The 14,920-nt window shown below is 40.4% G+C and overlaps 1 protein-coding gene across 1 annotated transcript in view; it reads left to right on the forward strand.

Annotated features, from left to right (window-relative positions):
- Positions 1-2,911, forward strand: part of FAM171A1 (family with sequence similarity 171 member A1) — an 87,946-nt gene extending 85,035 nt beyond the window's left edge. Inside the window, exon 8 of the mRNA XM_059818488.1 lies at positions 143-2,911. Coding sequence (XP_059674471.1) covers positions 143-1,844 — 1,702 coding nt within the window. The 3' untranslated portion in view covers positions 1,845-2,911. The remainder of the gene's footprint in view (positions 1-142) is intronic.
- The last annotated feature ends 12,009 nt before the right edge of the window (positions 2,912-14,920 follow it).

Genomic DNA, 14,920 nt, shown 5'->3' on the forward strand with positions numbered 1-14,920 from the left:
ATTGTTAGGTTATGTAATAAAAGCTCAATTCCCCTAATATTAATCACTACTTAAAAATCTCCCATTAAGACACACTTGCTGTTCTTGTTTCTGTGTACAACAGTCACAAATGTGTAACTTCTTTTGTTACCGGCTTTTATAGAAGAAAATGTTTAAGACCACGTCAGCATCATAAGAAACTGCAACTTTCCACAGCACTGGACACTTCTAAGAAGGATCAAGCAACCTCTATGTCCCATATAAATTTAATATTTTCACGTCGTGAGTCAGAATTTCCTGGCGGGCTGTCTGTTGCTAGCAATGGACACACTGAAAACTCAGGTGCAAAGGAATTAATCAGTGCTGTCCACATGGAGATGGTATCACCTAGTGGAGAAGCAGATATGCATACACCTATGCTCAAACACTCATTCAGTACTTCCCAGGAGTTTAGCTCCCGAGAGGAACTGCTCTCTGACAAGGAGAAAGACAAGAGCAGAATTTCCTTGGATGACCTGACTCCCAGCGGGTCTCTAAGAAAAGACTATCACAAATCAGCAGATAGTTTTCCTTTAAAGCCAAGAAAATCTACAGAAACAGCTGAAGGCTATGAGTCCCCTATCAAAGATGAGTATAGGAGAAGTTACAATGCTATGCTGTCTCAGCCTTTATTTGAAAAGCAAGAGAGAGAAATTCAAGTATCTATGAACCATATTGCTACTGGAAGTAAATACAATATTCAGGAACAAATATACCCCACACCTTCAGCCCCTGAAAAAGAGCTGCTGGACTGCAGACCTACTGATTGTATGATGTCTCGTTCAGTTGATCACCTTGAAAGACCTACATCTTTCCCTCGACCAGGTCAGTTAATCTGCTGCAATTCTGTTGACCAAGTCAATGACAGTGTTTACAGAAAAGTTTTGCCTGCATTAGTTATCCCAGGTCATTACATGAAATTGCCAGGAGAACACCCTTTTGTTAGCCAGCCACTGGTTGTACCAGCTGACCAGCAGATTGATATAGAAAGACTTCAGGCTGAGCTTCCTAACCCTCATGCACGGCTTTTTCCACACACACCCCAACAGCTGCAACCCCAACAGTTAGCATCCCAAGCAATATCTCAGCAACATTTGCAAGATGCAGGTGCAGCTGAGTGGAGTCAACAAAACGCTTCCATGTCTGAATCTATTTCCATTCCTGCCTCACTTAATGATGCATCCCTGGCTCAAATGAATAGTGAAGTGCAGCTTCTTACAGAAAAGGCTTTGATGGAATTAGGAGGTGGAAAGCCATTGCCTCATCCTAGAGCATGGTTTGTTTCTCTAGATGGGCGTTCAAATGCTCACGTTAGACATTCATACATTGATCTCCAAAGAGCTGGTAGGAATGGGAGTAACGATGCCAGTTTGGACTCTGGTGTTGACATGAACGAACCAAAATCTGCCCGAAAGGGAAGAGGAGATCATCTGTCTGCCCCACAGAGTCACCCACCAGTGCAAGAGCACCAGCAGAGAGAGCGGAAGGTTTCAGATAGCACAGCATACACACAACTTGTGTACTTGGATGATATGGACCAAAGTGGCAGCGAGTGTGGAACAGCAGTTTGTAGCCCTGAGGACAATGCTCTACGATGCCTGCTAGAAGGCACTAGTAAGAGAAGTGGTGTGCAGCTGCCCAGCCTGCAGGAGGAAGCAAGAACTGTGGATACCAAACCAGAGCCATTAACTAGTCCTGAACATGGAACATCAGTTCAAGATGATGAGGAGGATGAAGAAGATGAGGAAGATGACCAAGGTGAAGATAAGAAGAGTCCTTGGCAGAAACGAGAGGAAAGACCACTAATGACTTTCAATCTGAAGTGAGCTATTGTGAAAATCCACCATTCAGTGGAGTATAAAATTGCCAAATATTCTTTCTGTGGAAGTGCTTGATTTTTTTTTTGTTTTGTTTTTGTTTTTTTTGTTGTGCAGAGAAAAGAGAAAAACAAACTGTGGTGAGCAACATTTGAAAGAACTTAAATGCATTACTGTGTAAATGTTAGAAAAGAATTAAAATCATTCCTCTGATATAATGGCTGCCTCCAGTGAGATAGCTGAACAAAGAGTGTGATTGTTATTCCATATACTTGATATTGGTCATCCAGGATGTTGAAAATACTGACATTGTTTTGGTTGGTTTATGACCTCAATCTCCTTATGAATGGGAGCTGGTAAAGCTTTTGTTTTGTAGGCCAATTTTATGTTGATAATGCTACTGAAAGTATCTTAAAAACAGAGTCTGACACATGGTGTCCAAAATTGTGCATTATCTCAATGAAAGGCTATGCATTGCTGCTTTTAGTAATATTTTGCTTATACTATGCTTTTCTTAATTTTTCAAGTTGGTTGTAAACATTTTATGTCCTTTATGATAAACTACTCAGCAATTTATTTTAATGTAAAACTGCAGGAAACTTGAGTAGCATCCCTTAGCATTGAAGCCTTTTTATGAAACCAAACTGGACTTTGTGTCGACTAAGATTCCTCCAATTCTGGTCCCATGTACTCAAAGTGCCTTTTTTACAGTAACAATGAACAGTCCCTTCTTTTGCTAACTCCTTTTAATTGTCCCCATTTGGGATTTTATAAACTTCTGAACTTATACCTTTTATTTTAAGCTGCATGCCAAGAGTCCCATTTTGTGCTGAGCATTTCTCATTTCAATACAGTGTATTCTGTAGCTATCATGTATATTGTGGATTCTGTTTAGCCAGGATAGACTTAGAAGACATTTTAAAGGGCCCAGAGTAGCCGAGAAGATAGTTTCATTGACTGTATATATTGTTAATTTCCTCTGGAATCATATGAGCTAATCATGCTCATATAAAATGAACTATAGACCGAGCAAGTGGACTGAATCTGTCTAGAAAAATTTGGGGGGAGGGGAAAAAAAAAAAAAAGTACTATCCAAAAGTGCCAGAATGACTCTTCTGTGCTTTCTCATACAGAGCTGCTTGGTTATCCAAAAATTATAATTGAAAATAAACTGCAAAAATATCTTTGTGGATTTTTTCCTCTGTTGGTGGTCATCACATTATTTTATATTATTTAATAAGAAAAATACTTTGATTTCACTTTTGCTGTGCATATTTATGCTTGTGTGACTTACTAACACACTTTTCTTATGCAGTTCTCATGACCTTCAGTCCATACTGAAATTTAGACCCCTTTTCAGAAAAGCATCCTCCCTATCTTGAGATATACGTAGCTTTTTGCTTAAGTATCACTGAAGACTTTGGAAATTAAATCCTGGTATCACCAATATTCTCTATGGAGTCATGCTTCCTGTGGGACCATTTTTCTTTCTGAGATTTCTATGGGTACTCACACTTATTGCACACTTCTCACTTCTTCATGAATTGGGTTCAAAGAAGGGAAAGTATACGGCTTCCACTCTTGTGGAATCCTTCATATACATTCAGTTTATCATGTTTCATTCAATTATTTTTACGTGGCACTAGCAGCAGTCATGCTTAATAAAGTTAATTATTATGCAATATCTAAAGTGATTAGAGAAAGTGTTACATAGTTCCTATTTAATTTTTAATAATAAGCCCTGACTCGGATTCATTGCTCTTTTTTTCAGTAGATTTCAAGGTTTTCTTAGGATGCCAGTGTTGTAATTTCTATCTTACTGAATGTCTTACTTGGAAGTCTGAGCTCGAGCCAGGAACTGAATCCCAACTTCCTAGTTCCCGGTCGAGTGCTCCTCTCCATCCACAAAGCCACATCGCCTCTGTTTTGCTTTAATTCATGTTTGGAATGGTATATGTCGCAAAAGAAATCTAAAATAATATTTGTGGAGTGCATGAATATTGAAATCACCGTATTAGCAGTAAGTTATGTTTTAGTCATCACATGCATTCCAGGTCCTTTCCTGTTCTGTTTAAGAATTTTGCTACTGACCACATGCGAACTGGCTCTGGGGTCTGGATTACTTATTGTCAGTTTGTGCAAGGTCGCTGAACAGAAAAATACTACTTTAAAGGAATAGTATTTATCAGACGTCAGTAAGTGCTTGTAATACAGTGTCACTTATTAATCAGAAGGCTGCATCAAGTAAACATTCTGGTTAAAGTTTCTGCATACTAGAATTATTATGCTATTTAATTTTCAACTTTCTGTTGTCTTAAATCTGTCATTTTTAATTACATTATTTTCAGATTCCTTTGCAAAGTTTCTGTTGTTATTATCTTGTAAAGTGAGATTGTTGCTATTAAATTGCAGTGGTTTGTTTCTTTAATTGTGTTGGGTTTATGTTCAAAACACATAGTTTGATGGTTTGATGATTTGTGGTCCTAATACAGCAAATATATTTGAACAAACACAATGTGGATATTTTGCAAATCTTCTTCAAAATAGCACTTTTTAAATTGCTGTGATATCACCAGCCATATAGTACTTTGATTTTGCAGAATGTATAGTTTCTGAAATGTAATTCTTAGTATATCCAATACTTCTGAGCTACATGTTAGATGAAATTGAAACAGTAACACAGATCAGATTATGGTTTGAGGTTGGAGTATATCCATTGTACACACTTTGTTTAATCTTACAGTCCAGTAACAAGTTCTGTGTTTTAATTTTCAAAAACATACTGAGGAAAATACTTTGGTAAAATATGAAGAAATTGTGTTGCTTGCGTTTTGCAGTTGCACAGTGAAGTAAGTACCAATAAAGGTTATAAAACATAGAGAGCAAGGTGTAACTTGAATAGGTCTTGGCATCAGCGGCTCCAAGGGATCTTAGTCCATGTAAAAGACAACCTAGAAAAGCAGTTGTTTTCTTATTTTTTGATGGCAAGTATTAATGGGGAAAAAATGCAAAAAATTGTGACGACAAAGCTTACAAAAGTAATAAAAATATATTGGGCTTAAAAAAATACTAGGAATAGGTCTTCAATTAATCTATCAGCAATCAGGATTTTCAAATGGATAATTTTTAAATCTTAGGTTATATTAGTTATAAAGTCCATTTATATCACATGGCCTGTTGGGAGTTAATACACTCATTGAGAGTCCATTCACTTCATGGTTTTCCCCCAGCTCCCACTTTGTTCCTGCTGGAATATTTGCTTCTCAAAGCTTATTAAACTGTCTGTAAAGCACCTTGTCTTATTGTGATAATGACCTTTTATTATTTGATTAAGTGCTTTGTCAGGGTACCAGCATGCTAAAATCTCTACAAGTAGAGGGACAAAATGGTTCCTGCCTCAGAGCATTTGCAATCTAACACATTACACAAATACAAAAAATTGTGGTACTGAGCTTAGATGAATGGCTTGCAAAGAAACCCCACCATTTAGATATTGCTTGTGATGCTTTTCTCTCTTACAGGAAGGATTGAGTAGCTTTAGTAGAGTGAATTAAGCACTCTTGAAATACCTTGCCAGTATTTTCATTTTCTACCCTTCATTCTATCCGTGAATGCTCTGGAGGACCAATTTTATGTCAATATCCTAAACCAGCACGGCTGAAATTGGTAAGAAATTACATGTCCCATGTAGGGTTTAGCCTATAGAACAGTACAAGTGTAAGTAAGCAAGTGTTGGATTAGATATTTACTCTTTCTCTAGGAAGGGTACCTAGTGAACTAAAAAAGGCATTATTTTTTCTCAACCAAGGAGAATTCATCTGAGGATTAAAGCTTGTTATAACACAGTACCTCTTAAACTATCAATAGGCTGTAACCTGGGGCATGGTGGCATCCATCCAGTACATCCTTGGACTTGGTCAAACTAGAAGAAGAATGTCACTTTGCTTTTCTAAAATGTATGGGTGACAGGTAAGTTTTTTGTTTTTTTTTTTTTTAATTAGTGCTGCCATTTGGGTCTCTTTAGCTTTGGAATTCTTAAAGTTGGAATACTTGCCACCTGGTGGTGAACTGTTTCTCCATATATACTATGTATAAAATACAGTTTATAATTTCAATATAGGCATAGTTTATAACTTCAATAACACCAGTAGGCAGCTGGCACAAGGTCATCAGTTGTTTCACGGGCCTGCTGTCAGTCCAAGTAGAGACCCCTGTCACCTTGAGAGATCTTGCCCAGCATCGTACCTGGGCAGTATTCAGCTTATAACATCTCCGTTCAAATCAAAATGCATCATCACTGATGGCAGTGTAGTGTGTTCAAGTGTAAATGTGCCTGTTTTGTCTCGCCTTGTGAATAGCACCTTGGTTTTACATTAAAATAAAACAATTTTAACTACTGTTGCAAAAATTGAGAAAAGTAAGAGCAACTCAATTATTATTCTTTTCCTGTTCCTCTGCTTACAGACAAATGTAAGCTGCAGGTTCAGTGTTAACTTTACTCATATTATATATATATATATGATATATATAATATATCATATGATGATATATCCTATATAATGATATATATACACACACGTGATATTTTCATGGTATCATTATATTTTTGTGATATATGTCTCATATTTTCATTTCCATTGGAATTGGAGCTTCAGGTAGATGAGTAGGCAGCAGCCAAGTGTCATTTTCAGACTCGAGGAGCATTTTTTTATGTTGCTCATGTAATTCCAACTGATAAACTGACACTAGGTACTGTCTTCTATTTGACAGTAATAACAGATGAGTATCTAGTTGTTTTTAGCAGCTATCCTCTGGTATCCATAGATTATTAGCTTGCAAAATGTGACCCCTGGTCTATTGTCACCTAACTGAAGTACGTCTTGTTTTATTGATGTGCTTTTTTCTAGGAATAAATAATGCCAGTCAGTATGTTTGATCATTAAATATCTCTTCTGCCTTGGAAACTTATAGCCATAGGGAAGGAAAATGTCACGACAATAGGGAAGTACAAATGAAATAATTGTTTACAGTTTATTTTTGTAATTCTGGAGAGAAGGACTTTGTGTTCACATGACTGGAGATATGGACTCCTGAATAAAACCAGCTGAGGAATAGTCCTGCCAGTTTTGTATTATAAAGGCAGGAAATGGTGCTTGAAATACTGCAGTGGGATGAGAAATCCCACTTTCAAAGGAATGGCTGGTCCTGCTGCAAGAGGTGTTGGGCATCCAAGCTGGAAGAAATTATTTCAAAGGGCTCTAGTTATACGCATTGGTTTTAAAGGGTTTGGTGATTTAGTGGTTGCAGGGAGTCAAAAAAAGCCTCAGGACTGTTTTCTCCCCAGCCCTCACCAGATTTTCACAAGCACACTCCCAGCAGTGTTGGCCCCTAAGCTTCTCCTCTCCGTGGGTAGAAACCCATTGTTGTCCTACTCTTATGCTGGAGCTTACAGCTCTGGCTGTGGCATACACACCAGCTGCTCCAGGTAGATTCTGTTCCCTGCACATTTCTTCTGGAAGTTTTCCATCAGTAAAGGAAGAGGCTGGAACCACATCTCAAACACAGGAAAATTTGCATGAAAAGAAAGTAACACAGCAGGAGATTTGCCCACACACTACCCTTACCTACATGCTTAGGGCAGGGCTTTTCTCTGTGTCCCCTGCCTCTGCAGGTGAGAGAGGCTACGGGTCTTGGCTTCCCTCTCCCCTGTCTTCAGGGAATGCCCCTTCTATAAACCCAACCCCCTGATTCCACCTTCAGTTTTGAGCCATGCTGTGAGGCCAACATCAGTGGGACATACATTGTGACACTCCAATGACATTTAGGTAAAGCTATTTTTAGGTGTTGGTGAGGGTGAGCTCTCTCAAGCTATCTACCTTTTTGTGTCTATGCCATTAGCTCTACCTTGAATTTAACACCTCGTAATCCTTAACAAGGAGGGAAACAGAACCTAACAGCCAAGTTCCCCCAAATGAGGAGTGTTTTGACAGTTGGATTCATCTTTTGTTCCTTGAAATCAGCAAAGTATACCTACATAAATGTATGCGTGTGTGCGTGTGCACGCATGCACGTGCACATGTACGTATATAAATGCATTTAATATAAAAGTTGGCTTAAATGCTAGTTTCAGCATTTCAACATCAAGCGATGCTAAAGTAAAGGTTGCTCACCTGGGCTGACTGGAAGAACCAGTATAAGAGCTTATAAAGGCCTGTATTAATTAACTTAATTGTCCTTGTGACCTGACATTGCAGGGTCAAAGCCATGCCTGATGCTGAGTTTCTGCTGTTCCTATGCCCCTGACTTCCATGAGATTTATTCACACTTGCCTACTAGCCTAGACATGATGTCTAAATTCCGTGATTAAACCTTGCCTAATGTCTATATTTTAAGTAATTTACTCTGCAATTGTTGCAACATTTGACAGAGGCTTTTCTTTTGCAGAAAGTTGTAAAATTCTGAAGGGTAAAATCTTACTGTAAAATCTCCAACAATTTTGCATAGAAATGGAAGAGTTATAATAGAGTCTGATTTCCCATTTTCTTCATAGGAAAGACATTGTGTCCATGAGACACTTCTTAATTCAGTGTAATTCTCCATGCAGTAGGTGTGCATCCTGAACAATGCTGTTAATCTGCTTCTGACCACCCAGAAGGTATGCAGAATCCTTATTGGCATTATCCATTTATCTGATTTGTAAGTTAATGGGATACTTCTAGTTGGAGCAACCTACAGAACATTGGAAATTATTTTCTGTTGGCTAGCATGGAAATGTGGGAAATACAGCATTTACCCAAAAGTAACAACATACTGTCCCTGAGTAGGTTGTCACCACAAGAAACATTCTGTTTGTCGTAAAATACGCTTCTTATCCAAGGTCTGCTTGTCTTTAGACTGCAATCTCCCAAGACTGGAAGAGCACCTTTCCAAATAAAAGTGGTTTATGCTAATGGGAGTAGGTAATGAATACTAAAGTATTTGATAGACATACTATTTGTTTGGGGATAGCAAGACTTTTAGGTTTCCTTCTCTGGACCTGAAATTTAAGAACTATCCTACACAAGATTCTCAAGGTTTCCAAACTCTAGTCTCCATTTCAGGGTGAGAGAGGGCAAACATTACTAGGGCAAACAGGACATGTAGGAGCACCCTAATAGTTCTGGTCTGTTACAAATGCTCTTGAGAGCTGTAGTCAGGTTGTAGCCTCTTCACTCTAGCAGGAAAAAAAAGTACATCTATCACAGGAGAGAGTCCCTTTTTGTTTGGGAATAAAGTACTATCAGAAACAGACAAAAAGAAAACTCTGAAAACTTTCATTTTGGAAAAATACTGAAATGGTCAAGACATGAAGAATAATTCATGTATCTATCACTTCATCCATCCAGAATCAGGGAAAGAAAGCATCTTGGCTGTACCTGCAGCCTCCCTGCAAAGAGGAGGAAACAGCAGGACCATTGATAGGGGAGAACTGTAAAAGGCTGATGGGAGAACTGATTTAGGAGCTGACAGGAGTAAATTGGATTGATTTGGAGATTGGATGTGCAGAAGTAATTGCTGAGTATTGGTCAGAGCTCCTGCAGCACCAGGGTCAACATCGTCTTTGTCAGTAAATCTGTCACCACTGATTCTCATTCACATATATCGTTTGAGAAGGGTCTGAAAGAGTCAGGAAAAAAATAGACATAGAAATGCAAAATATGTATCTATTTGTAATAATCATTATTTAAGAGTCAGCTCTGATTATTAAATATCTTTTAATGTAAAACATGATTTATTTATTTTTTACCTTTTAGGGCTAGAGACCCTAAGAACAGAGGAATTGCAATGCTGGAACCAGTCTGAACCTGTGTTTGACCTTGTACCCGGCTTCCAACAATCATCAAAAACAGATGCTTTAGAAATCTCTACTAGTAATAATAACCCCACAGGATAAAAGTCTACCTATCCTTATCACTTATACCCTTAAGCACGAGGGTTTGTATTTATCATACCCATTTTTTAATGCAATGATATGTTTTCACTATGTATGTAAATGTCCAACCCTTTTTTAATGCTGTATAGCCTCTGGCCCTTGCTGATGCAGGCACCAGCATGGAGAAGTAGATGCTTCAGAGCAAAAGGTAAGATGTAAAATAGGAGAGGTATGGTATGAGCTGCATTTTAAAACAGAATTCAACAAAAAATGTTGAATGTCAAAGTGCAGCAGAAAGAGTGGGCTGTTTTGAGAGTGCTTGTCCCCCAGTTTGAATGCTGCAGCCAACACAGGCCAGCAGCAAGTGGGCTGTGGGATACAGGCAAGGCTGCAGCTCACCAAGTGTGGTATGCAGCAGGAGGCTAAAAAGATGTAAAGTGGGTGAGACAAACCATAAAGATCAGAGACGTGATCTCACATGGATGCAAGTGTACAACATACGGGATCACAAGTTCATATCATTCCCCAACCATTTCTACCTATTCTCATGTTAGCTGTGACAGCTATATAGATGTGGTTTGGTGCATTTGTTCAGTGGATTTTGAATCTGTATTCTCTAACCCTTGCATCTCATTCAGGATTGAAGAAGACAGTATTCAAGTTCTCAGCATAAAGAGCAGCCAATTAACAAAAAATAGTTGTGAAGTAGTACTAGTGGGCACTTGTATGAAGCGAAGTCTAAACGTAATTGATTGCTCCATAACCTTTTTTTAATATTTATTAGGAAAATAGAGAAAAAAACTAAACTATTAGCTAATTTTCAAATTGGATCAGTTTTGCTTCCAACTGACCAGATTATAAAAAGCTCACAGCAAGTTGTTTATTATTATTACTTGCAATATCAAATCCATTTTAAATTATAAATGCTATGAATATTTCAATGTGATGTGTAAGGATAGGAGCAGTCCTATGACTGCATGAAAATTTCAGGCACTTTTCTTCTGCAGTGTTTAAAACTGAAAACACATAGACCAATCAGATGATGCCAATAGTCTGAATGCTGTATTATATATCACTGGCTCACCGGGATGTAATTAATACATATCACTAGGCAGGTAAACAAGTCTGGATTACACCTGGCTGCTTGAGGGAAATTGTATCTGTGACTGGCTGGCTTTATTCAGTCGCAGATGAGAAGGGTACAACCCTGACCACATACTAGACAGTCTCACTTGATGTCTAATCCAACAGGCAAGATCATACAGACCTGGGTGTGAAGGGTTCCTAATCCTCAGTATTTTTCTTACTGCCAAGCTTAGATGGCTCCTCCCTTGGTAGCTTAGGGTTCTTTTGAACTCATGTCGGCCACTGATGTGCCCAAAGTATTTGAGTGGTTTTAGGGCTTCATTTTGAGTCCTAGATTTTGCTGTGGGAGTCAGCTAGGAAAAAGTTAAATGTGGCAACACCGAAGTCCATCTGTGGATCTGGGCCTATACCCATATGCTTACATCCAAGCTGGCTCAAAGCCTCTCAGAATTGTAGGCATGGGTTAATTTTCTGCAGCCATGACAGGCCCATGACTGCATCTGTTATGGAAAGCAGAGAGACAGAACCTGGAAAAAGAAGCAGGATGGGGAAAGATGCAGAAAGCTGGGATTTGTGGTGATGTAGAGGGTCCCCTATACACTGGTCTGTTCCTCGGTGGCTAATAGTGGTGGGAGCAGCTAGGCAGAGTTACATCTGTAGTGTTTTATTGACCTTTCTCTCTTCCTTTCTTCCAATTTGTTGCCATAAGCAACTGGATAGCAGCAAACCTAGACTCACTCCTAAAGCTCTAAGGAGACCTATGAAAATAACCAACCAACCAACCAGCCAACCAACAAGTAATTCATCAAATGCTGGAATTATTTTAACTGATTTCATGATATGCTGTTTAGTATTAAGTAACTCCTGTTTAGGAAGTCTCTTTTCCTTTATTATTCCTTTTTTAGCTTTTGTGTAAAATGACTGTGCTTTCTTCTTTTTAATCTTCATAAAATAAAAGGCTTTTATCTTCCCAGTACATCTAGGAAGAGGTCTTTTTAATCAATTAAAACCAGTAAATTCACACCTTCACAAACAGGCTGTTTACCTGGTAAGTTTAAAATGAAACATTTCTGATAGCTTTTGATGGTCTGCTTAGACTGGCGCAAGCATGTGGGTTGTATCTGCATCACTTGTATGCAGCAGTTTGGGGAGTTCCCAGACATACCCACCTGCAACAGCAGAGATCTTGGAAGTACAGATGCCCACAGACAGCCTGTTTGGGCACATCCGGTGCCATGCATGCTGCTTAACTGTCCCAATGGTAGATACTCCATTAACTTACTGTGGTAGACCATGTGGGGTCCTGAAATTCAGGAGTAGATTTTTTCACCTCGCTGCTCTGCTTTGAGAAGACATCTATACATGTGATAGCCAACATCTGTCAAGTAGTGCAGCTGCTGAGCAGTGTCTGTAGAGTGAATTTAAACACTCTGGGAATCTGTCTGGTGACTTCAGAAATGTGAAGCTACATCAGAAATCCCCAGTGCAGGACAGATGCATACCTCTCACTTCTGGTCAACTTCTCTACTTGTGGTATAAGCAAAAGTCACATATTCATGAAACACAAAGCACAATTCAGTGTTGTCATTTGGCCTTGTGACAGTCGAATCTGGCGTATAATCCCACTTGTGCCTCTAAGGAGGTAAACTATAATATCCATAAGAACGTTCTTCACGCATGCTATGAAGTCTAGAACAGCAGCCACTCTGCAGCTATACTCCTCCTGTTCCCCCTTCCAGGGAGACCTTCTAGCAGGGGACAGCAAGTGGTAGCTTGCTGGGAGAGATTCATATTGCCTCTTTCACCATCTCTGCAAGAAGAGTCAGGATGCAGGCTTCCTATACTCCATTTGTCTCAATGAAGTGAGGAAAATTGTGGTAAAGGACAGAAGATGGTTAAACCCACAGTTTCTCTAACACAGTGATTCAATATAGCTGTTTAGTCATTGACATACTGTTCTTCACTTTCTCCTATACATTATTATGAAGGGAAAAAAAATCATTAGCAATTACTGAATTAACTTCTCTCCAGGCTATGGGGCAGCTGTTCACAATTGCTTTTTATTATTGAAAACTATTAGGTATTTTGCCTTTGTTTTGAGACTTCCTTTCTCTGCTATACACTACAACTGACCAAAGGTTTACTTCTAAAGGTCCTTTCAAATTGTGGTAACATGGTATGCTCATTTCCCCTCTGAATTACAGCGACGGCTTGATATTGGGAGGTCATACTTAGCCAAGTGTTAATTACAGACTTCATCAGTTTTGCAATAGTTGAGGGTAGGCCACCTGCCTAGAATTTTTTCTCTCTCCCTTTGCTCATTTGTGGAAGATCAACACCATCTTAACAATTTAGCCATATTCAGGAACAACTGCTGTTTTTAAAGATAGATGTTTTTAAAGATAGATGTCACAGTTTATTTTATTTGGAATGTGCTGGTTGAATATTTTCTAGCCTTTTTGATTTAGTACCCTTGAATTTTCCAGTCACCACAGCTAGTATTTAAAAACTGTCAGGACAGAAAACACCTGTCAGATGATGGAAGTCCAACATAGGTTGCAGTCACTGAAGGTTTGAACGTAGCTGTGAGACATCAGTGTGCCATGATAGATCACACAGCTGATAAAACCATACTCCATTCAGAATTGTCTTTCCCGCTGTCCTTTCACAACAAAGCAGGAGGGGCTTCCACAAGTCCACTTGCGTCAGGAAACAAATATTCAGTAATTATTTGATAGCACAAGGGCAGCACTTTCTTGTGTGATACAACTGACTACTTGGTTAGACCAAGTTGGGAGATAGTTTAGGAGAATTGTTATAGACGAAGTAGAACTGACAGGGTGACCTGGGCTTTGGATTTTTTTTCATTACATTGTCTGCCTTTGACTCTTCAAGAATCTTACGGATTTGAATCACAAGTTCCTGTGGCAACTTGCATGTTGTAAAGAACCAACTGCAGCAGGACACAGTGGCCCAGGGCTGGTGCTCAGTACGTGTAGGTTCAGAGTTTGACTGTGAGGGCACAGCTGGAGAGGTATCTAGCTGTCTTCTGCTTGGCCGCTGAGATCTTTTACTTGGCACGCCACCTGCAATATCTGATAGAGTAAAATATTACACCACCTTAAATAAAAAATAGGAAAAAGTAATCCAAATCACCACATTAAATCACAATGGGAGGAAGCAATATCTTCCTCACATTAAATTACTTTCAAGAGGGCAGTAGGGATAAGGAGAAATTACAACTGATGCATACTATTCTTAGGTTTTAATGTGATATTTGGCAGCACTGCCAAACCAAGCACTCAGAAATTCTGACTCTCATCCGTGAATCTTGTTATGACCCTGGAAATCACGAGAGTTCAAATAATTTATACAAGTTTCTCTTTATTTGTTTTCCTGAGTTCAAATCATTACCATTCGACTCCAGTTTTTTCTACCATGGAGCTTGTAGAAATACAAAAGGCTTCGGGAAAACACCAAGTGCTGTGAAGAGCCGGTAGCCACGGCCGCGCCGGGGGATCGCCACAGCGGCCTCGGCAGCGTCTACCAGCGGCAACTTTGGCGTCGAAGTATTTATGGTGTGCGAAGGCAACATTAGGGAGCTGGCAAAACGCTCTCCCATGCTGCTGAGGGCCGGCAGCTGCAGCCCCACCGAGCAGTCCCTCGCCTGCCTGCGAGCCCCGAGCCCACGGTCCGCAGACGCCCACCGCGCGGCCTGCCCCTCGGGCCTGCCCCCGGCGGCGGGGGCCGCGCCGACCCGGTGCGGGGACCTGAGGCCAGCGGAAAGCAGGGGGCGCGGTTAGATGTCGGCTACGAGGGGGTCAGACGGCGGCCGAGCGCGGCACCGCCCGGGTGTGAGGGGCAGGGCAGGGCAGGGCAGGGCGCCGATCCCCCCCCGCGGCGCGGCCCCGCCCCAGTCCCCCGCGGGGCGGCGGGGAGCGGCCGGGCAGCCCCGCCGGCCTCCGCCTCCTCCGCCAGCACGGGGGAGGACAGCAGCTAGGGGGAGCTCCTCCGGACTGCATTTGCCCGTGCGCCCCGGTTCCTTTCATAGGCTCCCCCGCCCCCTCCCCTCCCTCCTTCCCCCGTG

This window comes from Gavia stellata, chromosome 6 (assembly GCF_030936135.1).
Source record: "Gavia stellata isolate bGavSte3 chromosome 6, bGavSte3.hap2, whole genome shotgun sequence".
NCBI classification, from domain to species: domain Eukaryota; kingdom Metazoa; phylum Chordata; class Aves; order Gaviiformes; family Gaviidae; genus Gavia; species Gavia stellata.